The following is a 21480-nucleotide window of genomic DNA, read 5'->3' on the forward strand; positions in this document are numbered from 1 at the left end:
TGTGATCCGAGTGGTCGTCAGCGACTCCCAGGGACCGTCACACCACAGCTCTCTCAGGGACGAGCCGGGCGAGGTTGGAGGAGAGGGCAGGGCAGAGAATAAATTTCATTTTATTGTGGAAATGGAAATTTGTGTCATGGCTTTAAAAATCTGGTTTTATGTGTGTGTGTAATGTCATTCGTTTTAAATGTGGTATCATAAATCCTGGCTTCAGAATCAAAGCTGCTTAATTACATTTCGCCCATGAATAGTAATCTAATGCCAATAGAGAAAGAGTTAAAAAGGAGAACCACAGAGTAAAGCAGAGGTTGAGGTCTTTAGCACAAGCATAAAAAATCAATTTCAGATGAATTTCACTACTATAAAAATTCTTCAAATGTCCTTTTAAGGGTGGGCAATGCTAGGAAACCCAGCTCACATTTCAGTTCCCTGAGCAGCCGCGGGCATGGCCACTGGTATGGGCATTGTCGTGGGGTGCCCGAGTGTACCCTGTGTCACAGGGGTGTGAAGTCAAGAGACGTGAGTCTGGAAGCCAAGAAGGAGGCCGGTGGGTACGGAACCCCACCTCTCGGATGAAGACGCCTGTCTCCCATAGCGCTTGCCCCCTCGCCGAGGAACCCCGATTCTGTGCGTGAAGGACAGCAGGCCCCACAGCCCTGAAGACCAACAGAGGCCTATGAGCCCCCCCCTCTTGCCTTTACAGTTATCCTTGACCAGCACCCCATCCCCATCTGGGCTCTGCAGGAGGGGCCAGTCCCAGGTGGTCATGGGAGGTTTTGAGGGGATCCCTGGCCCTCTCCGGCCTCCTCAGGAGGGAAGTCCCCAATGGGTGGAAGGCGGTGACTTGGTGCCTGGGCCCTCTTCACCTTCCTGTGCTGGGCAGTGAGAGCAGGTTGAAGACAGACCCACCCCCCCGCCGCCTCCGGTGGGGTGCCAGGCAGGGAGGCGGCAGGGCTCCAGGAAGCACCTCTGCGCCTGCGTTTTGGCGGCTCTCCTGCCGTCCCACCGAAGGCTCAGCAGCTGTAGCGTCCGAACAGGAGATGAGAGCCACTGCCCTCGGGCCTGGAGAACCCAGGATGCATGCCATGTGTCCGGGCCTGGTGGTGGGAAAGCAGTCGCCTGCGGGACTGGGCCTCGTCGTCTTGCTCCGGCGGAGCACGTGCCCAGAAACCAGCCCCTGCGGAGAGGTCAGCTCCGTGGGGGCGGCTGCAGGTCCCGCAGACAGAATCGGCACCAACTGGACCGAACAAGCCCGCTGGAGGGAGCCTAAGAACATGGCTTTAAACTTACGGAGATAAAAGGGAGACTCGCATCCGCAATAAGAGTTGGAAAAGGAACAAATAGAAAACCCACGCATGGAAGTCAGGGTCCTGTAACTGAAATCACAAGCCCCGGAAGGACCTACACACAGACACCGTCAAGCATGAGACTCAGCAGACGGAGAGCAGACGGGGAGGAAGTGCCTCTGAAAGAGCTCGAGGCGACTGGAAACATGGAACGCGCTGTTCTGTTGGTGGCGGGCGGGCCAGAGGGTGAGGAGCGATGCAATTGCTTTCACAGCATTTCTGGAGAAGGCTTTGGGTCACGAACACTGGTGACCTGACAGATGACGATAGAGGCAAACATACACCCATTCGTCCGCAGAGGGACTGGCACACCGGCCCTCGAGTTGCTTCTGTGCTGTCGTCATTGCTCTGTCACAGCTTGCTTCTGGCTTGGCACAAGTGTTCAGAGCCCCAAACCGAAGTGCCGTGTCCTGGGGACCCCCCCTTCCTAGGAACCACCCCTTGTTTTCAAAGATGTCATGTGTTTGAAAGCAGAAGGTAGACACGTGGGTGAGAAAACTCCCCAGGTCTCAGCCTCGCCCTCCTCCAGCGCCTCTGTGGTCCTCACGCCTGTGGCACAGCTCGTGGAGACGTGGGTGCTCATGACGCAGCTAGCCTTGACCCCCTTCGGGGCAGTCATGTTTTCTGTTTGCTCTTCAGATGTGTGCAGCAGGGCCTGGAGCTTTATTAATCTCCTGTTATCGCTTTTGCAGCCCCACCAAGGCCCCCGCCCCTCCTGAGCCTCTTGGCAGGCCAGAGGAGACGGTGCAGCCCCTGATGGAGTGCGCGGCCTGGCTGCACGCCTACTTCCAGGAGCCCACGGCCCTCCAGGAGCTCCCCGTGCCTGCCCTCCACCACCCCGTCTTCCTGCAAGGTCAGTACCTCCGCCGCCACGGCGCTCCCGTCAGGGGGCGGCCACGTTAGCTGTCACTTACGTCACAGCACGTTTTATTGACTGGACCAACTCCAGGCTCTTCCATCCTCTGCCCGGGCAGCATGCGGCCATGCTGTTAGGACAGAGTACGCGAGCCCCACCGCTTCCCAGCGGCTCTGTTAGTTTTGGCACGTGGTCCCGTGGTCGTTGGCAAAGGCAGTGAAAATGATGCATGCAGACCGACTCTGAACTCGCGCGGGCGGAAAGGTTTAAGCAGGAATACATCTGAGCGGCAGTAAACTTCTCAATGAGCTCATTGTGAACTTGAACTATCTACTGGCCCACAGCACAGAAAACAAGGCTCGTAGGTGGACACGCGGCCACTGCCATCGACCCAGTGGCTGACACATCAGCCTGGGTAGCAGCAGAGTCTTCTTGGATGAGTTCTCACCTTCACTTCTCGAACTTGCCGTAGTTAGATGTTACACTTTTAAGGGCTGCGCCGAGAACGCGTCGCCTTAGTGGAGTGTGCCAGAGGCACATACAGCCTGTGATAATCCCAAAACGTTTTCCCAGGCGTGCCTTTGTAAGCTCTTGTTTGGATTCTTACTTACGGCAGCTAAGTCATTCTAGACACATACCACACACAGGTTTATTTTGCATAGAGATTTTTATAGTCGTTTTGATATAAGTGAGCATTTATACAGATGTATACGTGTGAAGGCATACAGCCGTGTGCTTAAGGAACCGCCCTGAGACGTTAGGTAGGGTAAATTTAAAGCAATCTTGAACTTGAAAATGGAATGTACCAAATAGATTAATGGCATTCTAATTCCTACTATGATTTTCAGCGAAAACGAACTTGAAAATGGAGCAGTGTTTACAGGGAGGCGGGCAAACCCCTGGAAGGCTGAGCTAACACGTGAGTTGACTAACAGTCAACAGAGAAGACCTTGAATGTTTTTGCACATAATGAACTAGACTGGGAAGTTCTGAGCAGAGGTGCCTGGCAGCCCAGGTCGTCCAGAAGGTCTCTGTTGGTGGGGGCTCCAGATATTCTCACAGGGGGTCTAGGATGGGCAGCTGGACGGCGCTCTGCACGTGTCCAGAACCGGCCTTCGTCCACAGGGCCCAACAGCTCACAACCTCGTAGCACGACAATGTGTATCGGGGAGGTCAAGTCCTCCCTAGAAACCTCTCTCAAAGGTCAGTCTTGTTTGTTTTGAATTCATTTTTCTCCAAGAAACCGTTCTTTAATGAAGCCATTATTCTTGAAATAAACCTTTGCTTAATGTTTCTTTCATGATGAAATATCATTTAAACTTATTTTCTGTTAACACTCCCTAACTTCTCTGTTTACTCATAAATAAGTTTACCTTCTTAGTGTAATATGCATCTGATGTGACCTTAGAGGTCGGTGGCGGAAGCAGCTGGAGTCACGGGTAGCGCCTGGCCAAGCGTCCTGTCTCGCCGTGAAGTCGAGGAGCGCAGCCTGCAGACCGGCAGGGCCGGCTTCCCGTTCGGAACGTGCACAGAAGCTTCTTTCTGTTCGAAGCCCTCTGCCCACGGAGACCCTCCCGCTTGCAGGCTGCCGGTGGCCAGGAAGACGGGCGGGCAGGCTGCTAACCCCAGCCTTTCCGCTTCCCTGCCAGCCCGGGATGGGTGCCTCCCCGGGAGGGCCCGGCGCTGTGTTGGGGACACCCTCTCCTGGTGGCCCAGCGGGAGGCTGGGCCCTCAACTGGTCCTCCCGATGCCATCTTGCACATGATGGTTTTCAACAGATGAGGTCTGAGTTTTCTTTTTAAAGTGACGGCAATGTTCCCTTTTAAATGAAATATTTAACACTTTAATAATTCCTTCGTCACAGCTATTAGCTTGTAGCTATGAAATCGGTGGCATGACAGTAGTAAAACCTGCATTTTTAAACCTGCTGGCTACAGCCTCCAGCACAGAGCCTCGGAAGGATTCTCGGGTTCGTGGGGCTCTGAGAACCCCTTTCCCAAGGGCCTCTCCCCAAGTTCCCGCCAGAGACTTCAGAAGAGGCCCTGTCAGGGGGCTCAGCTACCCTCCAGGTGTCCTGGGGGTGCCCAGAGCCCAGGGCCTTCCAGGGGAGGCTGTAAGTCCCGGGAGACAGGGACTGCGCGAGGAAGGGAGCCACCTTACCTCCGTCCTCGCCAAGAGAGCCCTTTAAACTAGAAGCCCAGCTTGGGTGCCGAGCAGGGCAGTCCTCCAGCCCCGACACCCTCAGCCGCCAGCCAGCTTCTCTGTCCCGGGCTGTCCCTCATGTCCCGGCACCAGCCAGCCAGGCCTGGGGCTCCCAGGCGCGGGGCCCCCTCCAGTGCTCCTCACGGTGCTCCCTGAGCCGCGGATCCAGCGAGTTAGTCCTCAGAGGGTCTTGGGGGGACGGAGGGTTTTCTCTTTAGTCTCCCCTGTGACGGATGCCACAGCAGGAGGCAGCGCTGTGCTTCCGGGCTGTGTGTGCTGATGTTTTCCCTGAATTTAAAGACCGTCACCAGCTTACATAGGAGAGGAGCCAAAACAGGAGATGCGCTTAACCGCTTCGGGGCAGGCCATCACCAGTCCCCCATCTCGGGTGGGGACATGCGGATTGTTGGCTTTGCTGCGATGTCACTGGTGGGGCCAGAAGGGGTGGGGCCCTTCAGGGTGGGGGGCCTCCCGCTGCCCGGGCGGGATGAGAGCCAGCCAAGAGAGGCAGCTGCTGGAACGCCTCTTTCAGCCCTGGAGCTGCCACGTGCCTTTTCGGGGGCGGCAAACGGGGGAACCTGGGTCCAAGGCCTCAGGGGCTGGGGCTGGGCCAGGTCAGACCAGAGAGACAGGTCCAGAGCCCGAGAGCAGGTGTGGCCGGGAAGTCCAGGTGCCGGGGACAGTCAGGTGTCTGGAATCAGAGCGGGGCCAGCAGCAGGAGCAGCCCGGTGCCTGTGTCATGGACAGGAAAACCCGCATGTTCCCATGGCTAGAACCACGAGAGAGAAGATGAGGGGCATGTTTGAGAACGAAAGGAGGGCAGAAATCACTGGAGAGGCAGCCCGCCCGGGAGGCGGCGGAGGTGGGGAGCACCGTCTTCTTCACCGAGGACATTTCGGGCTGAGCCATCCAGGAATCCCTCCCCTGTGGGAGTGGAAGACCCGCCCCAGGGGTCCCTCTTCCCTGTCCAGAGCCCTCCGGAGAGGAGGCTGCTTTCGGCAGAGGGTCCAGCAGTGGCCGCTGCCCTGTCTCAGAGGAGAGGCCCCCTGGGGGCTCGCCCACCCTCTCTCCGGGCTGCCTGGGCCCTGGCACATTTGACTCTGTCGCTTCCAGCACTTCAGCGGCTCAGAAATGCTAGGTGACCAGGACTGCGTCTGGGGTGAGGGTTTCTCTGTGTGGGGCTCCCAGCCTGAGCTGTTCTGCAGGGTCCCTGCGGGGCACTGGCTCTTGTTGGCGGCCGCTGTCCTGGTTGGTCCTGACTCCGTGGACGTGGGGCTGGCCACGCCGGCTCAGACACTCGCCGCACTGGCTGCTCTCCCTTCCACTTGCCGATGGCCGCACTCCGGCATGTTGGTGAATTCCACAGGCCCAAGGCCTGAGGTTCGGATCGTGTCTTAGATCATCGTTTCCCATTTGACCGCGCAGTTTCCCGCCTGGCGACGGTCGTTAGCGCTTGCTCATGCTTCACACTGCGCAGCCTCGCCTTGGATGAGGAGAGTTTTTAAAGTTTCAACTGTGGTTCATGCAGGCAAACAGCTTTTTCAAGTTAATCTCATTTTTCAGCTCCTTTACCGAGGGATGTGAGGGGGTGTGTATCAGGATGTTCTAGAAAGCTTGTCCATAATGTTATACCTATACTTCTCACTCCTTCCAAGACACATTAAAATATTAGGATAGGCAAATATATACATATATGTACGTGTGTATATATGCATAGGCCCTATTTTGAGAATTATTGCTCTAAAGAAATTTATTAAAATGGATCCAGCTTGTACGAGTGCGATTGCTGTGTGTTTCACCCTACACTGAGTTTATTGTCCTTGACAGTGATTTTGTTTGAGATGCATCGCTGTGTTTGCTCTGTTGATAACTTAACTTCTAGGTCACGTGTGCACGTCGGCCTGGTCGGGAGCTTGGGTCGTCGCCGGGTGAGAAGGCAGAGTACCCAATATGGGGACTGTGTTCTCAATTTGGAAAAAAATGAGCGAGAGGGGCTGCACGTCCACACCCCTGCTGTCAGGTATGGAGTCAGCTCAGGAGTCTTGCCAGGTGCGGCCAGGGTCACCACGGGCGAGTGCCAGCAAAGCCGGCCAGCAGCTGCAGGAGGTGTCCGGGACATTGGTCCACACTGTGTGTTTCTGTTGGGACAGCTGGACAGATGAGGCTCTGGATTCTTCTGTAGACCGTGAGCCATGGCAGGGCCAGCAGAGGGGACGAGGTGCTTCAGGTTCTGGGTTCGACCCCTTCTCACAGATGGAGTGTGGATCCCGCCTGGGGATCCCTGGGCTGGCTTTGGGATCGTCACATAATCCCCTCTGTGGCCTCACACTTCCGCTGGAGAGCAGTCGTTTAAAATGCCCCCCCCCCCCCGAAGGAGAAGGTGGTTGATGGGTCCAGCTCCCGAGATGCTGGTCGGGGCAGAACAGAGCCTCCTGGACCCCAAGAACATCCCTGGTCCCTGCGCGGTAAGCCCCTTGGTAATCAGTGGTTATCAAGGCCTCCGGGGACGCCCAGTGACCGGAAAGTCCATCCTAGATCTCAGGTGGTCAGATCCTACGTTCCCCGAGGTTTCCACGAATCAGGTGAAAAGTGAACGTCACTCAAGGTCGCCGCGGTCCCACTGCATAAACTAACCAAGCTCGGAGGGTAGCCACAAAGACAGCGTCAGCCGCTTTCAGACCTTGTCGGATAAAATGGGGTGTCCATTGCTGATAAACAGTACTTACAATTGAAATGATTACGAGGGCTGCTTTTATGGGAAAATATTCACGTTAAATACAGCTGTTAGCACTAGCACAGTAATTACACAGCAAACCGATGAAGGTTCCTATTAAAAATAAAAGTCAGCCTGCTCACATTATGCATTTACCACAGTCATCTGCCGTGTCTGCCTCCTGGTCTCGGTTATTTCACCTCCAGGGAGCAGGGGCCGTTTGTGCCCAGCAGGAAATGGAATTCGCATTGTCACTGCCACAATTTTTCACTTGAAGTGGGCTTTGGAAAATAGGTATTTCCTATCAGGTCTGTATTTTAAAGTAAAAACAGACTTTTTCACTTCAATATGCTTTTAAAATTTGTATTCCCACTGTAGTCATTAGACAGACCTGCACTGCTTGCTTCTGAAGCAAATGTTTGATATTTTTGTTGTCATGGAGTGCCATGTACTCACCGTTCACGGGCGCTGTTCCTGTATTTTGCTGTGATTCTGGCAATAATAAATAGAATTCTCTGTGACCTAGGTTTATAGAGAAAATATTTTAGTAAAAATTTCATGGAATTGCACTCCAGGTTATCAATATGTTAAATGTGTGAATATTTCTATAAAATAAATGGCAATAAAGCTGTGAAACTCTTTGTAGGAGCCAAAAGCGTAAAAACTATTACTTAGTTTAAATGCTTTATCACACGATTTCTACCCTTATAGTCAAAGGGACTCAGAATGTAAGGTTTACAAGCCCACGCCCCGGTAAAGGTCATGTTTCACATGCTGGGATGGAGACCTCAGACTCTCACCTGGAGGCGGGGTGAGGCTGAGGCATGGGTGCAGCTGCTGTGACTACATGGGTCGAGTCCACAGGCCCGAGGCTCAGCCCGCTGGGGCACGGGGGAGTGTCTCAATGCCAACCACACTCTTCTAAACCAGCACCTTAAAGCGTGAAGTAGGGGAAAGGGAAGTCTTTTTAACCCTTAAATACATCACTCTGTCACTTCAGTTTAGATCTGCTTTTGTGCTGCCTCCCGAATACTAGACTAGGTACCGATCGTAATTTGGGGAATGGTATTTCTGGTGAGCACTGCCCCTCAGCAAGCATGAATCTACCCAGTATCTCCGTTACGACGACAATCACTTTTTCTTTTCTTGAGCACTGCTGTTCCTTGTGACATAAAATGCATCCTGTGTACAGAGGAGGACCGTTCCTGGCCTGGGTGGGTTCGCATTGTCTGCTTCTTTAAAAGACGCACATCTCTGCCTGGCTGGGCTGCGCCCGTGCCCGGGGCCCGTGCCCAGCACAGTTCTCACCCGGCGAGGGAGCTGAGACACCGGCTCGTTGCTCGGCCAAGACCCACACTTCTCATAGGAAATTTGCATCCCTTTCTCTTTCTACAATAAGATATGCAAGAACCAACATAAATGGCATAGCCTCCCCCGCTTTCTTCCCGAGGACGGGGCCTTTGATGTTCAAGAGGAGCTCATATTAAAGGCGGCCCTGGCAGGCTGCGGAGACGGCGCCTGTTTATGGCAAATGTAAAATGGCACAAATCTAGCTGAATATGACGGTATCATTAGTTTGTGAGTCGCATCCTTGAAAATAACTGTGGAGGAGCCAAATCAGTTTAAAGGAAGATAACAAAATGGTTTAAGCTACTTAGGTTGAATGCCAATTATATTTTAATATTCAACTGAGCATATTTTAGTAAGAAAAAAGGCCACATTGACGCATGCATAACTCACGGCGCGTCGGCCAGCTGTGCCGCTCTCCTCTCTGAGTCACTTTGTGCATTTTAGCAGCATGGTAATTTAGTGGAGAACTACCTGAGTGATGGCATTTTCAATGAGCAGGTAATCTACAGAGAATTTTTATATGGTTATGAGTTCTGTGCTTCAGCCCAGCAACACAAAAATACATCAAGACCAATTACGGTATCAACTTTCAGTGTGGTACCCTCGCCACGCAAGTGCATGTATTTCTGCCCCAGGCATTTCAAATTGCATCTAATTTGAAATCTTTGGGGTTTTAATTAAATTTCAGAATATATGGAATTCTTCATTAGTACCTGCTCTGAATAGCAGATGATCCTTCTCTCAGTCTCTCGTTAAAGAAGTAGGCTGTGGTTAGTAGCTTGTTCAGAGCCTGATCATTTGTGGGGTCTGGGTATTGGAACAGAAATAGTGAAATGCAAAATAATATCAAAAAGATTATTAGTCCGGGGAGAGTCTCTTGATTTGTATTTTAATGGAATTTTACATTTCTCTTAATGATTTGCAAATTGTCCTCTGATTATAAGATGCATTAAGCTTTTCATTTTAATGGCAAAGACACAGCCATTAGCAGAATTTTTTTTTCTGTCTTCTTTTTAGAGTGCTTCCCTGCAGCAGATAAATATTGAAACCATTAACACCTTTTGATGTCCATCACAGCCTGCATCCTGGCGCCACGCGCCGTTCACAGTCCGCCGTGGTTTCGCCGTGTTAGCACCTGGCTGGGGGTCCCTGACTCTTTTCTTCCCTGGCTGTGTTTTGTTTTCCAGAATATAGGATTCATTTTTTAATGTGGTTGTTTTTTTTTTTTTTTTTTTATTGATTTGAGAGAGAAAGAGGAAAGGGGAGGGAGAGAGAGAAACATCTATTGGCTGTTTCCTGTACACACCCCAACCTGGGATCGAGCCCGCAACCTAGGCATGTACCCTGACTGGTCATCGAACTGGCAGCCTTTCAGGGCATGGGACCATGTCCAAACAACTGAGCCACACCGGCCAGGGCCAGGACTCGTTTTTAAGTTTCATGGGGTGGTCTTGTTCATTTGAGTTAAAACTGATGCGTTTAAATGTTGTTCATGGCCCCATTTGTATCAGTAAGAGCGTCGGTGTGAGGGCTGTCAGTGTTCACAGCTCCTGCCTCAGTCTGGTCTGCAGAGCTGGAGGGAGGGCCGGCCGTGTGCCTGCGGAGAATTCGGATAAGTCTCACCTTGCACGCGGGATGCTCCCGTGTACATCCGTGCGCGGTGACAGGGCCACCAAGCTCACTGCGTTGGCCCCCTGACCGAGACTGACCACAGCTCGATGCCAAGGGCAGGGGCACTTGCCTTCGGTTTGACCTTGGTTTCAGGCCAGGGCTTCTTGTCCCCTGCAAAGTGTGTGATCTGCATGACTGGAGCCACGAGGCTGGGTCATCTGTCTGCTCCTTCTGCTAAAGGTGCTCAGGGAGCTGTCATCTGACCTGTGGTTTGCTGGGTAAAGCCTGCGCCAGCGTGTGGCTGGGAGACCGCGGCCGCCTCCCAGGAGAGCCCGGTGAGCCCGCACGCCCCGGCCGCAGGTTTTCAAGGGCAGGTCTTCTCTCCGCGCCAAGACAGCCGACCTGAGTGTTTCTGAGCAGCTGTGGTTCTCAGGAGGGCCCCGACACAGCCCTGTTCTGCAGGGTTTTCAGGGGAGGAGGCGAGGCTTGCTCCATGCTGCCCTGGGACCTTCCCCCGCAGGTGTCATCTTTGGAGATGTCCGGGGGTTCGTCCACGTGCCACACAGGCATGCCATGCCCAGGAGGGACGCGGCCTGTGTGTCGGGGCTGTCAGGTGGCGTGGAGCCTGGGGAGCGGTCTGAAAGCTTTTGTGCTGCGTGGGGGAGCCAGCACCCTCACTGCCTGCCTGCGCAACCCCGGGAAGCACTCGCAGCCTTTGTCTCAGTCAGCGCGGCTGCCGCAGTAACAAGCAGCCCAGCCCGGCGGCTTCCACAGCAGGTGTCCCCTCTCGGCTCTGGAGGCTGAGAGCCCAGGACCAAGTCCGTTTCCTCTGAGCCCTTCTGCTTGGGCTGGAGACGGACACCTCTGACATGGCCGTCCCTCTGCTCAGGCTCCCCTGGGTCGCTGTCCTCCTCTCCTCCTCTCACAGGGACACCAGTCAGACAGGTGGGGCCACCCGAACCGTCTCAGCTCAATCACCTCCTCAAGGTTCCTATCACTTCTGAGGTGCTGCGGGTTAGGACTTCAGCATTTGACTCTGGGGGGACACAGTTCAGCCCAGAACAGCCTCTCGAGGCCTCTGAGTGCTCATCTGTGATGTGGGGACAGTGGTAGCGATGTCAGCGTGAGGGTGAGCCGAGGCCACCGAACACCCAGGCCTAGAAGGGGCTGCCACCTTCACCACGGGGAGCGTTTTCCCCCAAGTCCCCGCGACGGCGAGAGGCCCCGACGCCGGCTCTGCCTTCCGCTCAGTGAGGACTCGGCCCTTATTCTCAAGTGCTGTCCCTGGCGCCCGGCAGAAGGTGCCAAGGACACGGTCCCCGGAGTGCCAGGTGCAGGGCCGGGCACGCCCGCAGCTGCAGCCACAGCTCTGCAGGGAGAGCGCCCTGGGGTAGTGTCTCTCACGGGAAACTAAGGAGCAGAGCCAAGTAGCCTTGTCATTGGAACAAAGATCGTTCTACCTGTCGCTTCTCTGCCCACTCCCTGTCAAGTTCTAGGCCACGGTAATGGCCGCATGAAAGGACTTCTGAGACACGAAGGTCTAAGCACGGGCCCACAGCAAGGGGTGAGCATGTTCGGGGCGGGTCTCTGGGGAGAGTCCCCTGGAGCCAGGGGGGAGGCGGGGCCAACCCCGGGAGCCTCCGGGGCCGCGCGTCCCTCCCTCTTCCCGAGTCTGCCCTGCAGCACGCGTGCCTGCTCTGCCTCTGCCCCCCTGTAGCCGGCTCTGCTCCGGGAGGCCTTCTCCCGAGGGCTGCGCCCGGTGTGGACAGAGCGAGTTCTAGTGGCAGCGCCCGGGCCGGGAGAGGCGTGCAGACGATGGCGTACCTGCTCTCGGAGCACGGGGCTGCAGGAGACGCGTCCGTGGCCTTGACCGCTGTGGGGGTCTTGTGAAGCGTAGCCGTGGCCTTTCTAGCATGAGGGACGCATGTTTTTGCCTGTGCCCCGACCGATTCAGCCGCCCTGGCTCCTAAGCGTGTCCTTGCCCTGCAGACTAGACACCGGAGGGTGGGGGTGACGGGCCAGCCAGGGCTCCGCCCCGGGCGTGCATGGAAAGGGGTGCCTCGTGTTTCTCAGTCCGGTCCTGGCACCCCAGCTTTTGTTACTTCTTCATTCCACAGGAGGGAGGGAGGTGCACCCTCGGAATGAGGATGGTTTTGAGCGGTTGTTCCTGGTGGTGAGTGAGGCGCCGAAGGGAAGCACAGGACCTTCTGCCGAGGTGCTGGTGGAAGGGCCTCAGCTCCGCCTCCCCGGCTGCTGCATCTCTAGGGCCCCAGGGTCCTGCGAGCCAGGGCTCCCCGGAGACTTCCGGAATGAATACCCACGTGCAGGTGGCCTCTGGGCTTGAGTCCCTCCCCTGCCCACCCCCTCCGTGCTGCGAGGACAGGCATTCCCGGGGTTCCACACGTTGGAGTGCCTTTCCCCGGGCCACCACCCTGAGTCTCAGCCCTAGGTCACCTCTGCACCGCTGCCCCTCTCTGCAGAAGCACCCGGTGGTTTCCTGACCTGCTCCCTGGGGGGGCGGGGTGCCCACGGCTGCCCCCGTCTGCGCTTCTGCCCTGGTCCCTGCGAGGAGGGAAGGGAACTGACCCCCCCACCTGGCTGGGCAGCGCCCCGGCCCACCACGTCCCTTCCTACTCCGTGCGTGTCCAGTGGGTGCCCTGGCCGGCGCCCCGCCCCCTGCCTCCCCCTGCCGAGGGCACATGTGGGACCTGTCCTGGGGGACCGCCTGCGCCCCCACCTGGGCAGCCCCTCCTCGTTTGAATGGGTGGGAACCAAAGTCAGCTGCACTCGGGGAGCTGGATCCGCTCAGAACGCACCACCACTCCCTCTGAATTCCTCCGCTGCCTGCGGCAAAGGCTCAGTGTTGCTGCTGAGATTAATCCCCAAAGAGCCCCTCGTTGCTCTGCAGAGAAATTAAAGCTCGCCAGGTTCCTTCCGCCCGTCCTCTGACAGCTCTGTCAGGAGTGGTGTGGCTCCTGCGCGGCATGGGCCCCGTCCGCACGGGGAGTCGTTCACCAGGAAAGGAAGGCCGAGTCCTTGTTAGGTGGGTCCTCAGAAGTTACCTAAATTTACGGACCAGACCTGGGGCTCTCAGACGAGCCAGAGCTGCACGGACGGGGCTGGGTCAGAGCACCCGCCCCGTTAGATTCGTCAGTTTTCCCAGAAATCGAGTCAGCAAGGCGGACGGAGCCTCCTTCCCCGGGCCGGCCTGGGGGCACGCTGGCCAGGGTGAGGAACAGGCTTATTTTCAGGCACAGAAGCCGAGAGAATCCTGGCATAGTTTCTATCCTCCTCCTGGGTGCCGAGGATAAAATTTACGCAGGAGGCTTCTGGAAGTTTCTGTCGGAATGCATGGGAGTTCCTGACCGATCCGGAGAGGGGCAGTGTCTGCATACGGGGACTGCTGGCATGTTAGCACACATCTGACGACCCTGGTGTATTTAGCGTGATCTGCTCTGAAACCACCGGCAAGGGGTCCCGTCTCTGCCGTGTGACCGAAGCCGCCAGGAAAGGCTGGCTGGATGTGGGAGGTCACCTTGCTAAGGCTGGCTCCGGCGGGATGGAGGCTCATTGTGTTGCTGCGTTGGTAACACTGTCATTTCAAATACTATCTTCTCCCTTTTTGGAGTTGGGGTCACGAGGTTGTGTCGTGGAGGGAACCTGGCCCCGTGCCTCGGCGTGGGGTTGGTTGCCTCTGACCACAGCGCCCTGGCCGGGAGCTGGCGTGTCTGTAAGGAGAGCAGAGCCAGCAGGAGCCCCAAAGCAAGGCCCGCGGACACTGAGTCCGCAGGGGTAGGGACGGCCAAGGGCCTGGACGGGGACCTTCTGCTCGATTCCCACTCCCTTTCCTGGCAGTCGCCCTGTATGAGGTGTGACACCCACACTCCCTCCCACCCACCCTCCCGGCATCTGTGTGCCGGGTATCTCTCTCTTTCCCGTATTGTTCGGAAACCGTTAACACCTGTTCAGAAGCCAGTTATTCCGCTTTGAGCAGAATGACAATTATTTGAATGGTAGCGGTGTTAATGGGTAATTATTCACATTCATACCAGGACATTCACAGTTTAATCATTTCTCTGAAGGCTTCCTTAAGTTCGAGCTCCAAGTCTTCGGCATAATTCTTCTGTTAAATAAGTTTCGGGCACTCTAATTACGGGGAAGGTGAGTGGGAAGGCGCCAGGTGCGGCTTGCAGAGGTTGTACGTCCCCTCACCTGAGAGCCTCACCCGGCGATGTGGCAGCTCCCACACGCGGGCGGCAGGTTCATTCCCACAGCGAACAGTCCAGTCCTTCTGCGAGATGAGCCCCAAGACTCTGCTCCGTGCACCCAGACCAGACAGAGCCTGCGGGCGCTCCTCATCCGGAGCTCGGAGGCCCGCACAGCCTGGCCTGGCCTGGCGATTCCCGGGGCCCTCCTGTCCTCCCCAGAATTGTCGAGGACCCCAAAGAGCTTTGGATCATGAAGGCTGTATCTGCCTACATGTACCATGTTAGAAAGTAAGTGGGGGATTTTTTAAGTGTCTTTCTTTTAAAGCAACACTCTACTATAAATAGTTTTTTATAGCAAAGTAACTATTGTCTAAGACCAAAAACATGTAAGGACAGTGTGACATTATCTTACGTTTTTGCCAGCCTCGTGGATGCCTGCGCTTGGATCCGCGTGGCCCCTACGGGGCGTGGGACCCTGGTGCCTGTACCCCATTCGACCAGGAGACTGGGTGGGCGGGACAGGTGGTAGGGAAACTGCCCAGTTGCGAACTTTTGTGGCGAGTGCTGAGGGGTGATGCGCAGAGGGGACACCTGCCTGAGGCCCCGCCTCCCGGAGGGAGTGCATGCTTTTTTGTGTATTTTTGCACACGGCTGCTCAGTTGTTCCAGCACCATTTGTTGAAAGACCATCCTTTTCCACTAAATTGCCTTTGCTCCTGGATTTCTGTGGGTCTGTTTCTATTCTTTTCCATTTTGCTAAGTATCTGTTCTTTTATCAGTACACGCGGTCTTGATCTCTGTCGTTTTATAGAGAGATTTCCTTTTCAAACATTGGAGAGCCTTGCATTCCTGGGAAAAATCCACTTAATTTCGGTGTCTTATCTATACATATAAAAGCCTAAGTGACTGTTCAATCGGTAGCTATGACACACACTGACCACCAGGGGGCAGATGCTCAATGCACAGGCATGGAAACATGGAACAGACTGATGAATCTCAGAGGGAAGTGGGGAAGAGATTAACCAAAGATCTTATATGCATACTAGAGGCCTGGTGCATAGATTGGTGCACTGGCGGGGTTGCTCGGCCTGGCCTGTGGGGATCAGGCCGAAACTGGCAGTCTGACATCCCCCAAGGGGTCCCAGATTGCAAGAGGGCACAGGCCAGGCTGAGGGACCCCACCAGTGCACAAATCTGTGCACCGGGCCTCTAGTTCGTGTGTGTGTGTGTGTGTGTGTGTGTGTGTGTGCTGGATTTGATTTGCCAGTACTTGGTTGAGAATTTTTACATCTATGCCCATGGGAGATATTAATCGGTACCTGGTCTGGTTTCTGTCTTTTTCTGGTTTTGATACTGGAGTAATGGTAGCCTCTTAAGATGCCTTGGGAAGTGTATCCTCTTCTGTTTTCAGGAAAAGATAATGCTAAATTGATGCTTCTTTAAATATTTGATAAAAATTTACTGGTGAAATTATCTGGCCCTAGTGATGGCAGATTTTAAACTATGAATTTGAGTCCTTGGTAGTTACAGAACTATTCCAGTTATCTATTTCATGTTAGGTGCGTTTTGGTAGTTTGTAGTTTTTGATAAGTTGGTCAATTTCATTTATATTGTTGAATATTATGCATACTTATTTGTAGGAATCCTTGATTATCCATTTAATGTCTGTGAGGTCAGTAGTGACATATTTGTTCTTTTTCTTTATCAGTCTTGCTAGAGATTTATCAATTTTAGTGATCTTCTCAAAGGACCCAATGTTGGTTTCACGTATCTTACTCATTGTTTTTCTGGTTTCAATTTCACTGATTTCTGCCATTACCTTTGTTTGTTTCCTTCTTCTTGATTTGGTTTTATTTTGTTCTTTTTTTCTGGTTCTTAAGTTGGAAGCTCAAATTATTCATTTCTTTTCTCAAATATGTATTTAATACTATACATTTCCCTCTAATATGGCTCTAGTTGTGTCTCATACATTGTGAAATGCTGGATTCTCAGTTTTCATTCAGCTCAGTGTATGGTTTTATTTCCCTAAGGCTTCCTCTGTGACCCAGGGATTATTTAGAAGTGGCTTACCTACTATCCAAATGTTTAGAGATTTTATCTTTTTTATTAATGTCCAGTCTAATTTCATTATCATGAGAGAATATAACTTGTATGGTTTCAGTTACTTTAAATTTGTCAGTTTGTTTTATAACCCAGAATATGGTATGTCGTGGTCAGCGTTCCGTGCGCATTTGAAAAGAACATACTAGTATACTCTCTTGTTACTGGGTGGAGGGTTCTATAAATGCCAGTTAGAACCAGGTGGTTGGTAGTGCTTTTTTATTTCTACATCCTTGATTTCCTGTCAACTATTTCTATCAGTTACTGAGAGGAGAAGTATTGAAGTCTCCAAGTATAATTATGGATTGTCTAATTCTCCTCCCAGTTTTTGTCCATTTTTACTTTATGTATTTGAAATTCTGTTGTTAGGTACACAAAAATTTACAGTTGATATATCATCTTTGTGGGCAGTTTATCACTATGTATTATTCCTTTTTTTAAAAAAATATATTTTTTTATTGATTTCAGAGAGGAAGGGAGAGAGAGATAGCAAGCAACATCAATGATGAAAGAGAATCATTGATCAGCTGCCTCCTGCGTGCCCCCTAGTAGAGATCGAGCCCGCAACCCCGGCATGTGCCCTTGATCAGAATCAAACCCGGGACCCTTCAGTCTGCAGGCCAAGGCTCTATCCACCGAGCCAAACCAGCTAGCGTTATGTATTATTACTTCTTACCCTGAAAATTTTATTTGCTTTTAACTCTGCTTTGTCTGATATTAACTTTTTAAAATTATTGTTTACATGGTATAAATTTTTATGCATTCTTTTACTTTTAACCCACCTATGTCTATTATTTGGAGTTTTTTTTTAGAATGCACATACTTGGGTTCTTTTTTTAATTCATTTATCTTTTCATTGGTGTGATTAGACCATTTACATTTAATGTAATTATTTATATGTTTGAATTCAGGTATAAACATAACACTTATTTCATTTTATTTATCTTATTACATTTTATTTTTATTATTAGGTAACATTTCATTTGTTTTCTGTCTTTTTCTTGGTTTTCATTTCTCTTTCCCTTTTCTATCCTTCCTGTGGGCTATTTTAACACATTTTTGGTATTTTAGTTTAGTTTACCTGTTATTTTTTGACTATAGTTACCTCTTTTTATGGTTTTCCTAGTGGTTGCTCTAGGTATTACATACTGATTTTTACAGTCTAATTGGAATCAATGTTTTTTCACCTTATAGTAGAATGTAGGAACTTTTCCACCATAAAGATCCTTTAAACCCCCCCCTCCTTGAAGTTAGAGTGACATATATTTTACATCTGCACACACTGAAAATATCTGATAATGTTATGATTTTACTTTCAGTCATCATACATATTTCAAAGATTGCAACCAAAGATTCCATTTTGTTTGTTCTGCCTTTATTTCTAACTTGAGACCCTGTGCACGGATTCCTGCACAGGTGGGGTCCCTCAGCCTGGCCAGCGATTGGGGCTGATCAGGGCCCTCTCACCCAGTCCTGATTGGGGCCTGCCGCCCAGGGGGAGGGACCGCAGGAGGTTGGCCGGCTGCCGGAGGTTGGCTGTGGGAGTGCACTGTCCACCAGGGGGCAGCTCCTGCATTGAGCGTCTGCCCCTTGGTGGTCAGTGGGCGTCATAGCAACCGGTTCACTGGTCATAAAGGTTGCTTAGGCTTTTATACAATAGAGGTTCCAAGCTTCCCTCCAGGATCACTTCCCGTCTCACTTTAGCAATTCCTTTAGCTCCGGCCTGCTTAGAAATACATTATCTTTGTTTTTATCTAAAAATGTCATTATTCTAACTTCATTCTTGAAGGATTTTTTTCAACTAGACATAGAATTCTGAGTTGCTAGATTTTTCTTTTAGCACTTTGAAGTTCTTTTTCACTTCCTCTGGCTTCCATGGCTTCTAATGAGAATTCTGCTGGCATTCAAATCATTGTTCCCCTAAAAAGAGTGCAGCATTTTTCTCTGGTTGTTTAAGGTATTTTTCTTTGTGTTTAGATTTCAGCAGCTTGATCTTGATATAGCTAGGATAGGGTTTCTTTGGGTGAGCCCTGTTTGCAGTTTGCCAGGCTTCTTAAATCTGTAGTTGTATACCTCTAGCCAACTTTGGAAATTTTTTGCTATTTTTTTTTTCTACACCACACTCATTTTCCTCTTCTTTGGAACTCTAATAATTTAAATGTTAGACCTTTTGGCTTTGGCTCACATGTCCTCAAGGCTCACTGGGAGGGTTTTTGTTTGTTTTTAACATTTGCTCCTATGTTTTTTAGATTGGATAACTCCTGTTGACTTGTCTTCAGTTTCATTGGCTCTCTCCTCTGCCGTCTCCATTCTGCTATTAAGCCCGTGCAGTGCAGTTTTAACATTGTGGTGGTTGTATTTTTCAGTGCTAAAATTTCCATTTGATTCTTCTTTATAACTTACATTTATTTGAAATGCTGTGTCTTTTTTGTTTTGTTTTGTTTTAGGGGTCTCTTCCCTTCTTGCAGCATTTTTCTTCCAGATCCTTTAAAGTGGTCAGATGATGTATATCAAGTCGCTTTATTAGCCTACAGTTTTATTTGTCAGTTATGCCTCAGGAAGCTGGGGCATACGTTGTCAGGTGATTCCAGCTTCTGTGTCATCCCAGTCTTGGTATCTGTTGGTTCTCTTTTCCCAGGTGAGTAGAGGTTTCCTGTCTGCCTGGGCCCCTGGCTGGCACCTCTGGCTTCTCCTGCCCGGCCGCTCCTGCCCGGCCGCTCCTACGTGGTGTCTGCAGGCCTCTCTTATCAGAGCCACGCTAGGCTGGGTCAGCCCAAATGTGTGAGTGCAGGCTGCCCGACGTCCACTCCCACACGTGCTCACGTGAACGATGGTGTCCATGACACAGGACAAGATCTCTCCATGGCCAGTGCTGTCACCACCTCCTGGCTGATGATGTACAATCGGATAGAGAGCAAACTTAGGAAACAGTGTTTGCAGGGCTGGGTGGTCACAGAGGGTGTGTTTTAAGAGACTCCCAAACCCTATGAAAATGGCCACGTCGTCTGGGTCAGGGTGCTCTTGACCCCACAGCGCAAACATGAAGCTGGACCTCAGAACAGGCCACAGAAAGGAAGAGGAGGAGAGGATGGAGGGAGGAACTTCCCTTGACACAGCCCTGAGTTCCCGGCCTGCTCTCTGGGGGACCATGTGGGAGAGAAAAGAATCCTATTTCACGGCGCCCCTTTGGCCACCCGAAGGATTTATGTGGTCTCCTCAAACCTCAAGAAAATATCTGCGTGTGAGTTTTTATGAGCAGCTTTTACTCCATTATGGAAGGATATTTAACAACCGAACGTGTTGGCCCCATCCTCCAGAACGGGCTCCGTGGCAGCATCTGCTTTTGCCCAGGTTGGCGCTCACGGCACCGTCTCGGAGAGCCGCTTAAACTGATCAATGCGTTTGCTCCCTGCAGGGTGAAATTGGGTCTTGAGATACATTTCTAAAAAGATGTGCTTGATCGCTGAGCGTTGCTTCTTCGAGCTTTTTTCCCTAATACATTTCCTGGTATGTACAGGGTGAGAAATGGTCTGCCATTGACCGTGAAGCTGGACATGTTGGGAAAACTCTGTGCTCTGACATGGCTGCGTCATTGTTTTCTGACACGACGCTCTTACCCTGGAAAGGAAGGCGCTCGTAACGTGGCGGGGATTCGTCGGGGCTGGCGCTCTGAGGACGCTGGATAGGAGCCCGGCCCCCAGGCTGCTCTGTGCTGCCGTGGGCTTTTTACTTATCTTTAATCCTCACCCCGAGGCGGTTATGTTTAGAGCGAGGAAGGGATCAAGAAAAAGAGATAGAGAGAGAAAAAAAAACATTGATTGGTTACCTCTACCAGGAATCGAACCCACAACCTAGGTATGTGCCCTGACTGTGAATGGAACCCGCAACCTTCTGGCGTACGGGGCGATGCTCCAGCCCCCTGACCCACCCGGCCGGGGCTGTGCTGCATGCAGTAGCCTTTGCACGCACACCTCTCCTCCTGTTTCAGCAGGTTCGCAAAGTTCCAGGCCGTTCTCCTGGGAGACCCGGGTGCCCCCTCTCCCCGAGTCAGAATGCAAACACAGAAGCAGCCCACCCTGTGCTCAGAGGCAGGGGCACAAGGCCCTCCGCCCTGCCCGGAGCTGCCCCGTTGCTCCCAGGGCAGCTGCCCCCGAATCTCTCCTCAGGTGACCGTGGCCGGGCTGCCTCCTGGCCTCTGGTCCTCCCTGCTTTTCAGGGGAGGGCAGCGACAGCCACAGTCACCATGACGAACAGTTGGTTTCAAAGCCCCTTCTGAAGAAGTCACCGTCAACAAGGCTGTTTGCCTAAGGACAGCCTCCCAGCCGTCGGCCCTGCACACAGCGGCCGGCGCTAATGAAGCCCAAGCTGTTAATGTGGTTTCTTCAGTTAAATTGATTCATGAATTTTGAAGAGAACATTATCTAATGAATTTTCTTTGAATAGAAAGCAATTAAAAGGACAAATCAGTCTGATTAACCCCAAAGTCACCCTCCTGCCACAAATGGTGTACAGTCTGAAATTATATCATAAGAAACTGGAGCACACTTGCTATCTTTTGCCCTCGCCTAATCCATGTAAATTAATGAACAACAAAGTTAATTTCTTTGATGACCCTTTTCTCGTATCACCTGGATTATGCTGATGTTTAATTTGCTTAATGTTATAATAAAGACCAAACAGATTTTTCCCGGCGACGTGATTATCCTTCCCTTCAGTTAAGAAGTGATTTTTATTATTTAACGTACATGTAAAGGTGTGTTTCCTTTAAGAACCAAACTGCACTTTGCCAGCTTGGCACGGAGTGTCATTAGTGCCCTCACGGGCACGGTTGGGGCACTGCTCCTGCCAGCGAATCCTCCCCTTTGTTGGTGCCATGGGGACCTCCTGCCACAGAGGGCTCAGTGCCCCACCGTGGGGACGCGGCTCCCCCCATGTCCCGCCCTCCCAGCCGTGTCCGCCCTCCCAGCCGTGTCCGCCCTCCCAGCCGTGTCCGCTGCAGAAAGACAATAGACATCATCCAGACCGGCCTCCTTCTCAGCCCCGGGCTTCCTCCCGCAAACTCCGCACCAGAGACGCTCTAATACCAGGGGTGGGG

General features: G+C 52.2%; 1 protein-coding gene across 2 annotated transcripts in view; it reads left to right on the forward strand.

Moving 5' to 3' along the window:
• The window catches only part of MGMT (O-6-methylguanine-DNA methyltransferase), a 163693-nt gene that overhangs the window by 134743 nt on the left and 7470 nt on the right, over positions 1–21480 (forward strand). For both annotated transcript variants that reach the window (XM_080642054.1, XM_080642055.1), the window contains exon 3: positions 2039–2199. In XM_080642054.1, the coding sequence (XP_080498180.1) occupies positions 2039–2199 (161 nt within the window). The remainder of the gene's footprint in view (positions 1–2038; positions 2200–21480) is intronic.

This window comes from Plecotus auritus (assembly GCF_963455305.1).
Source record: "Plecotus auritus genome assembly, chromosome: 9".
Lineage (NCBI taxonomy): Eukaryota > Metazoa > Chordata > Mammalia > Chiroptera > Vespertilionidae > Plecotus > Plecotus auritus.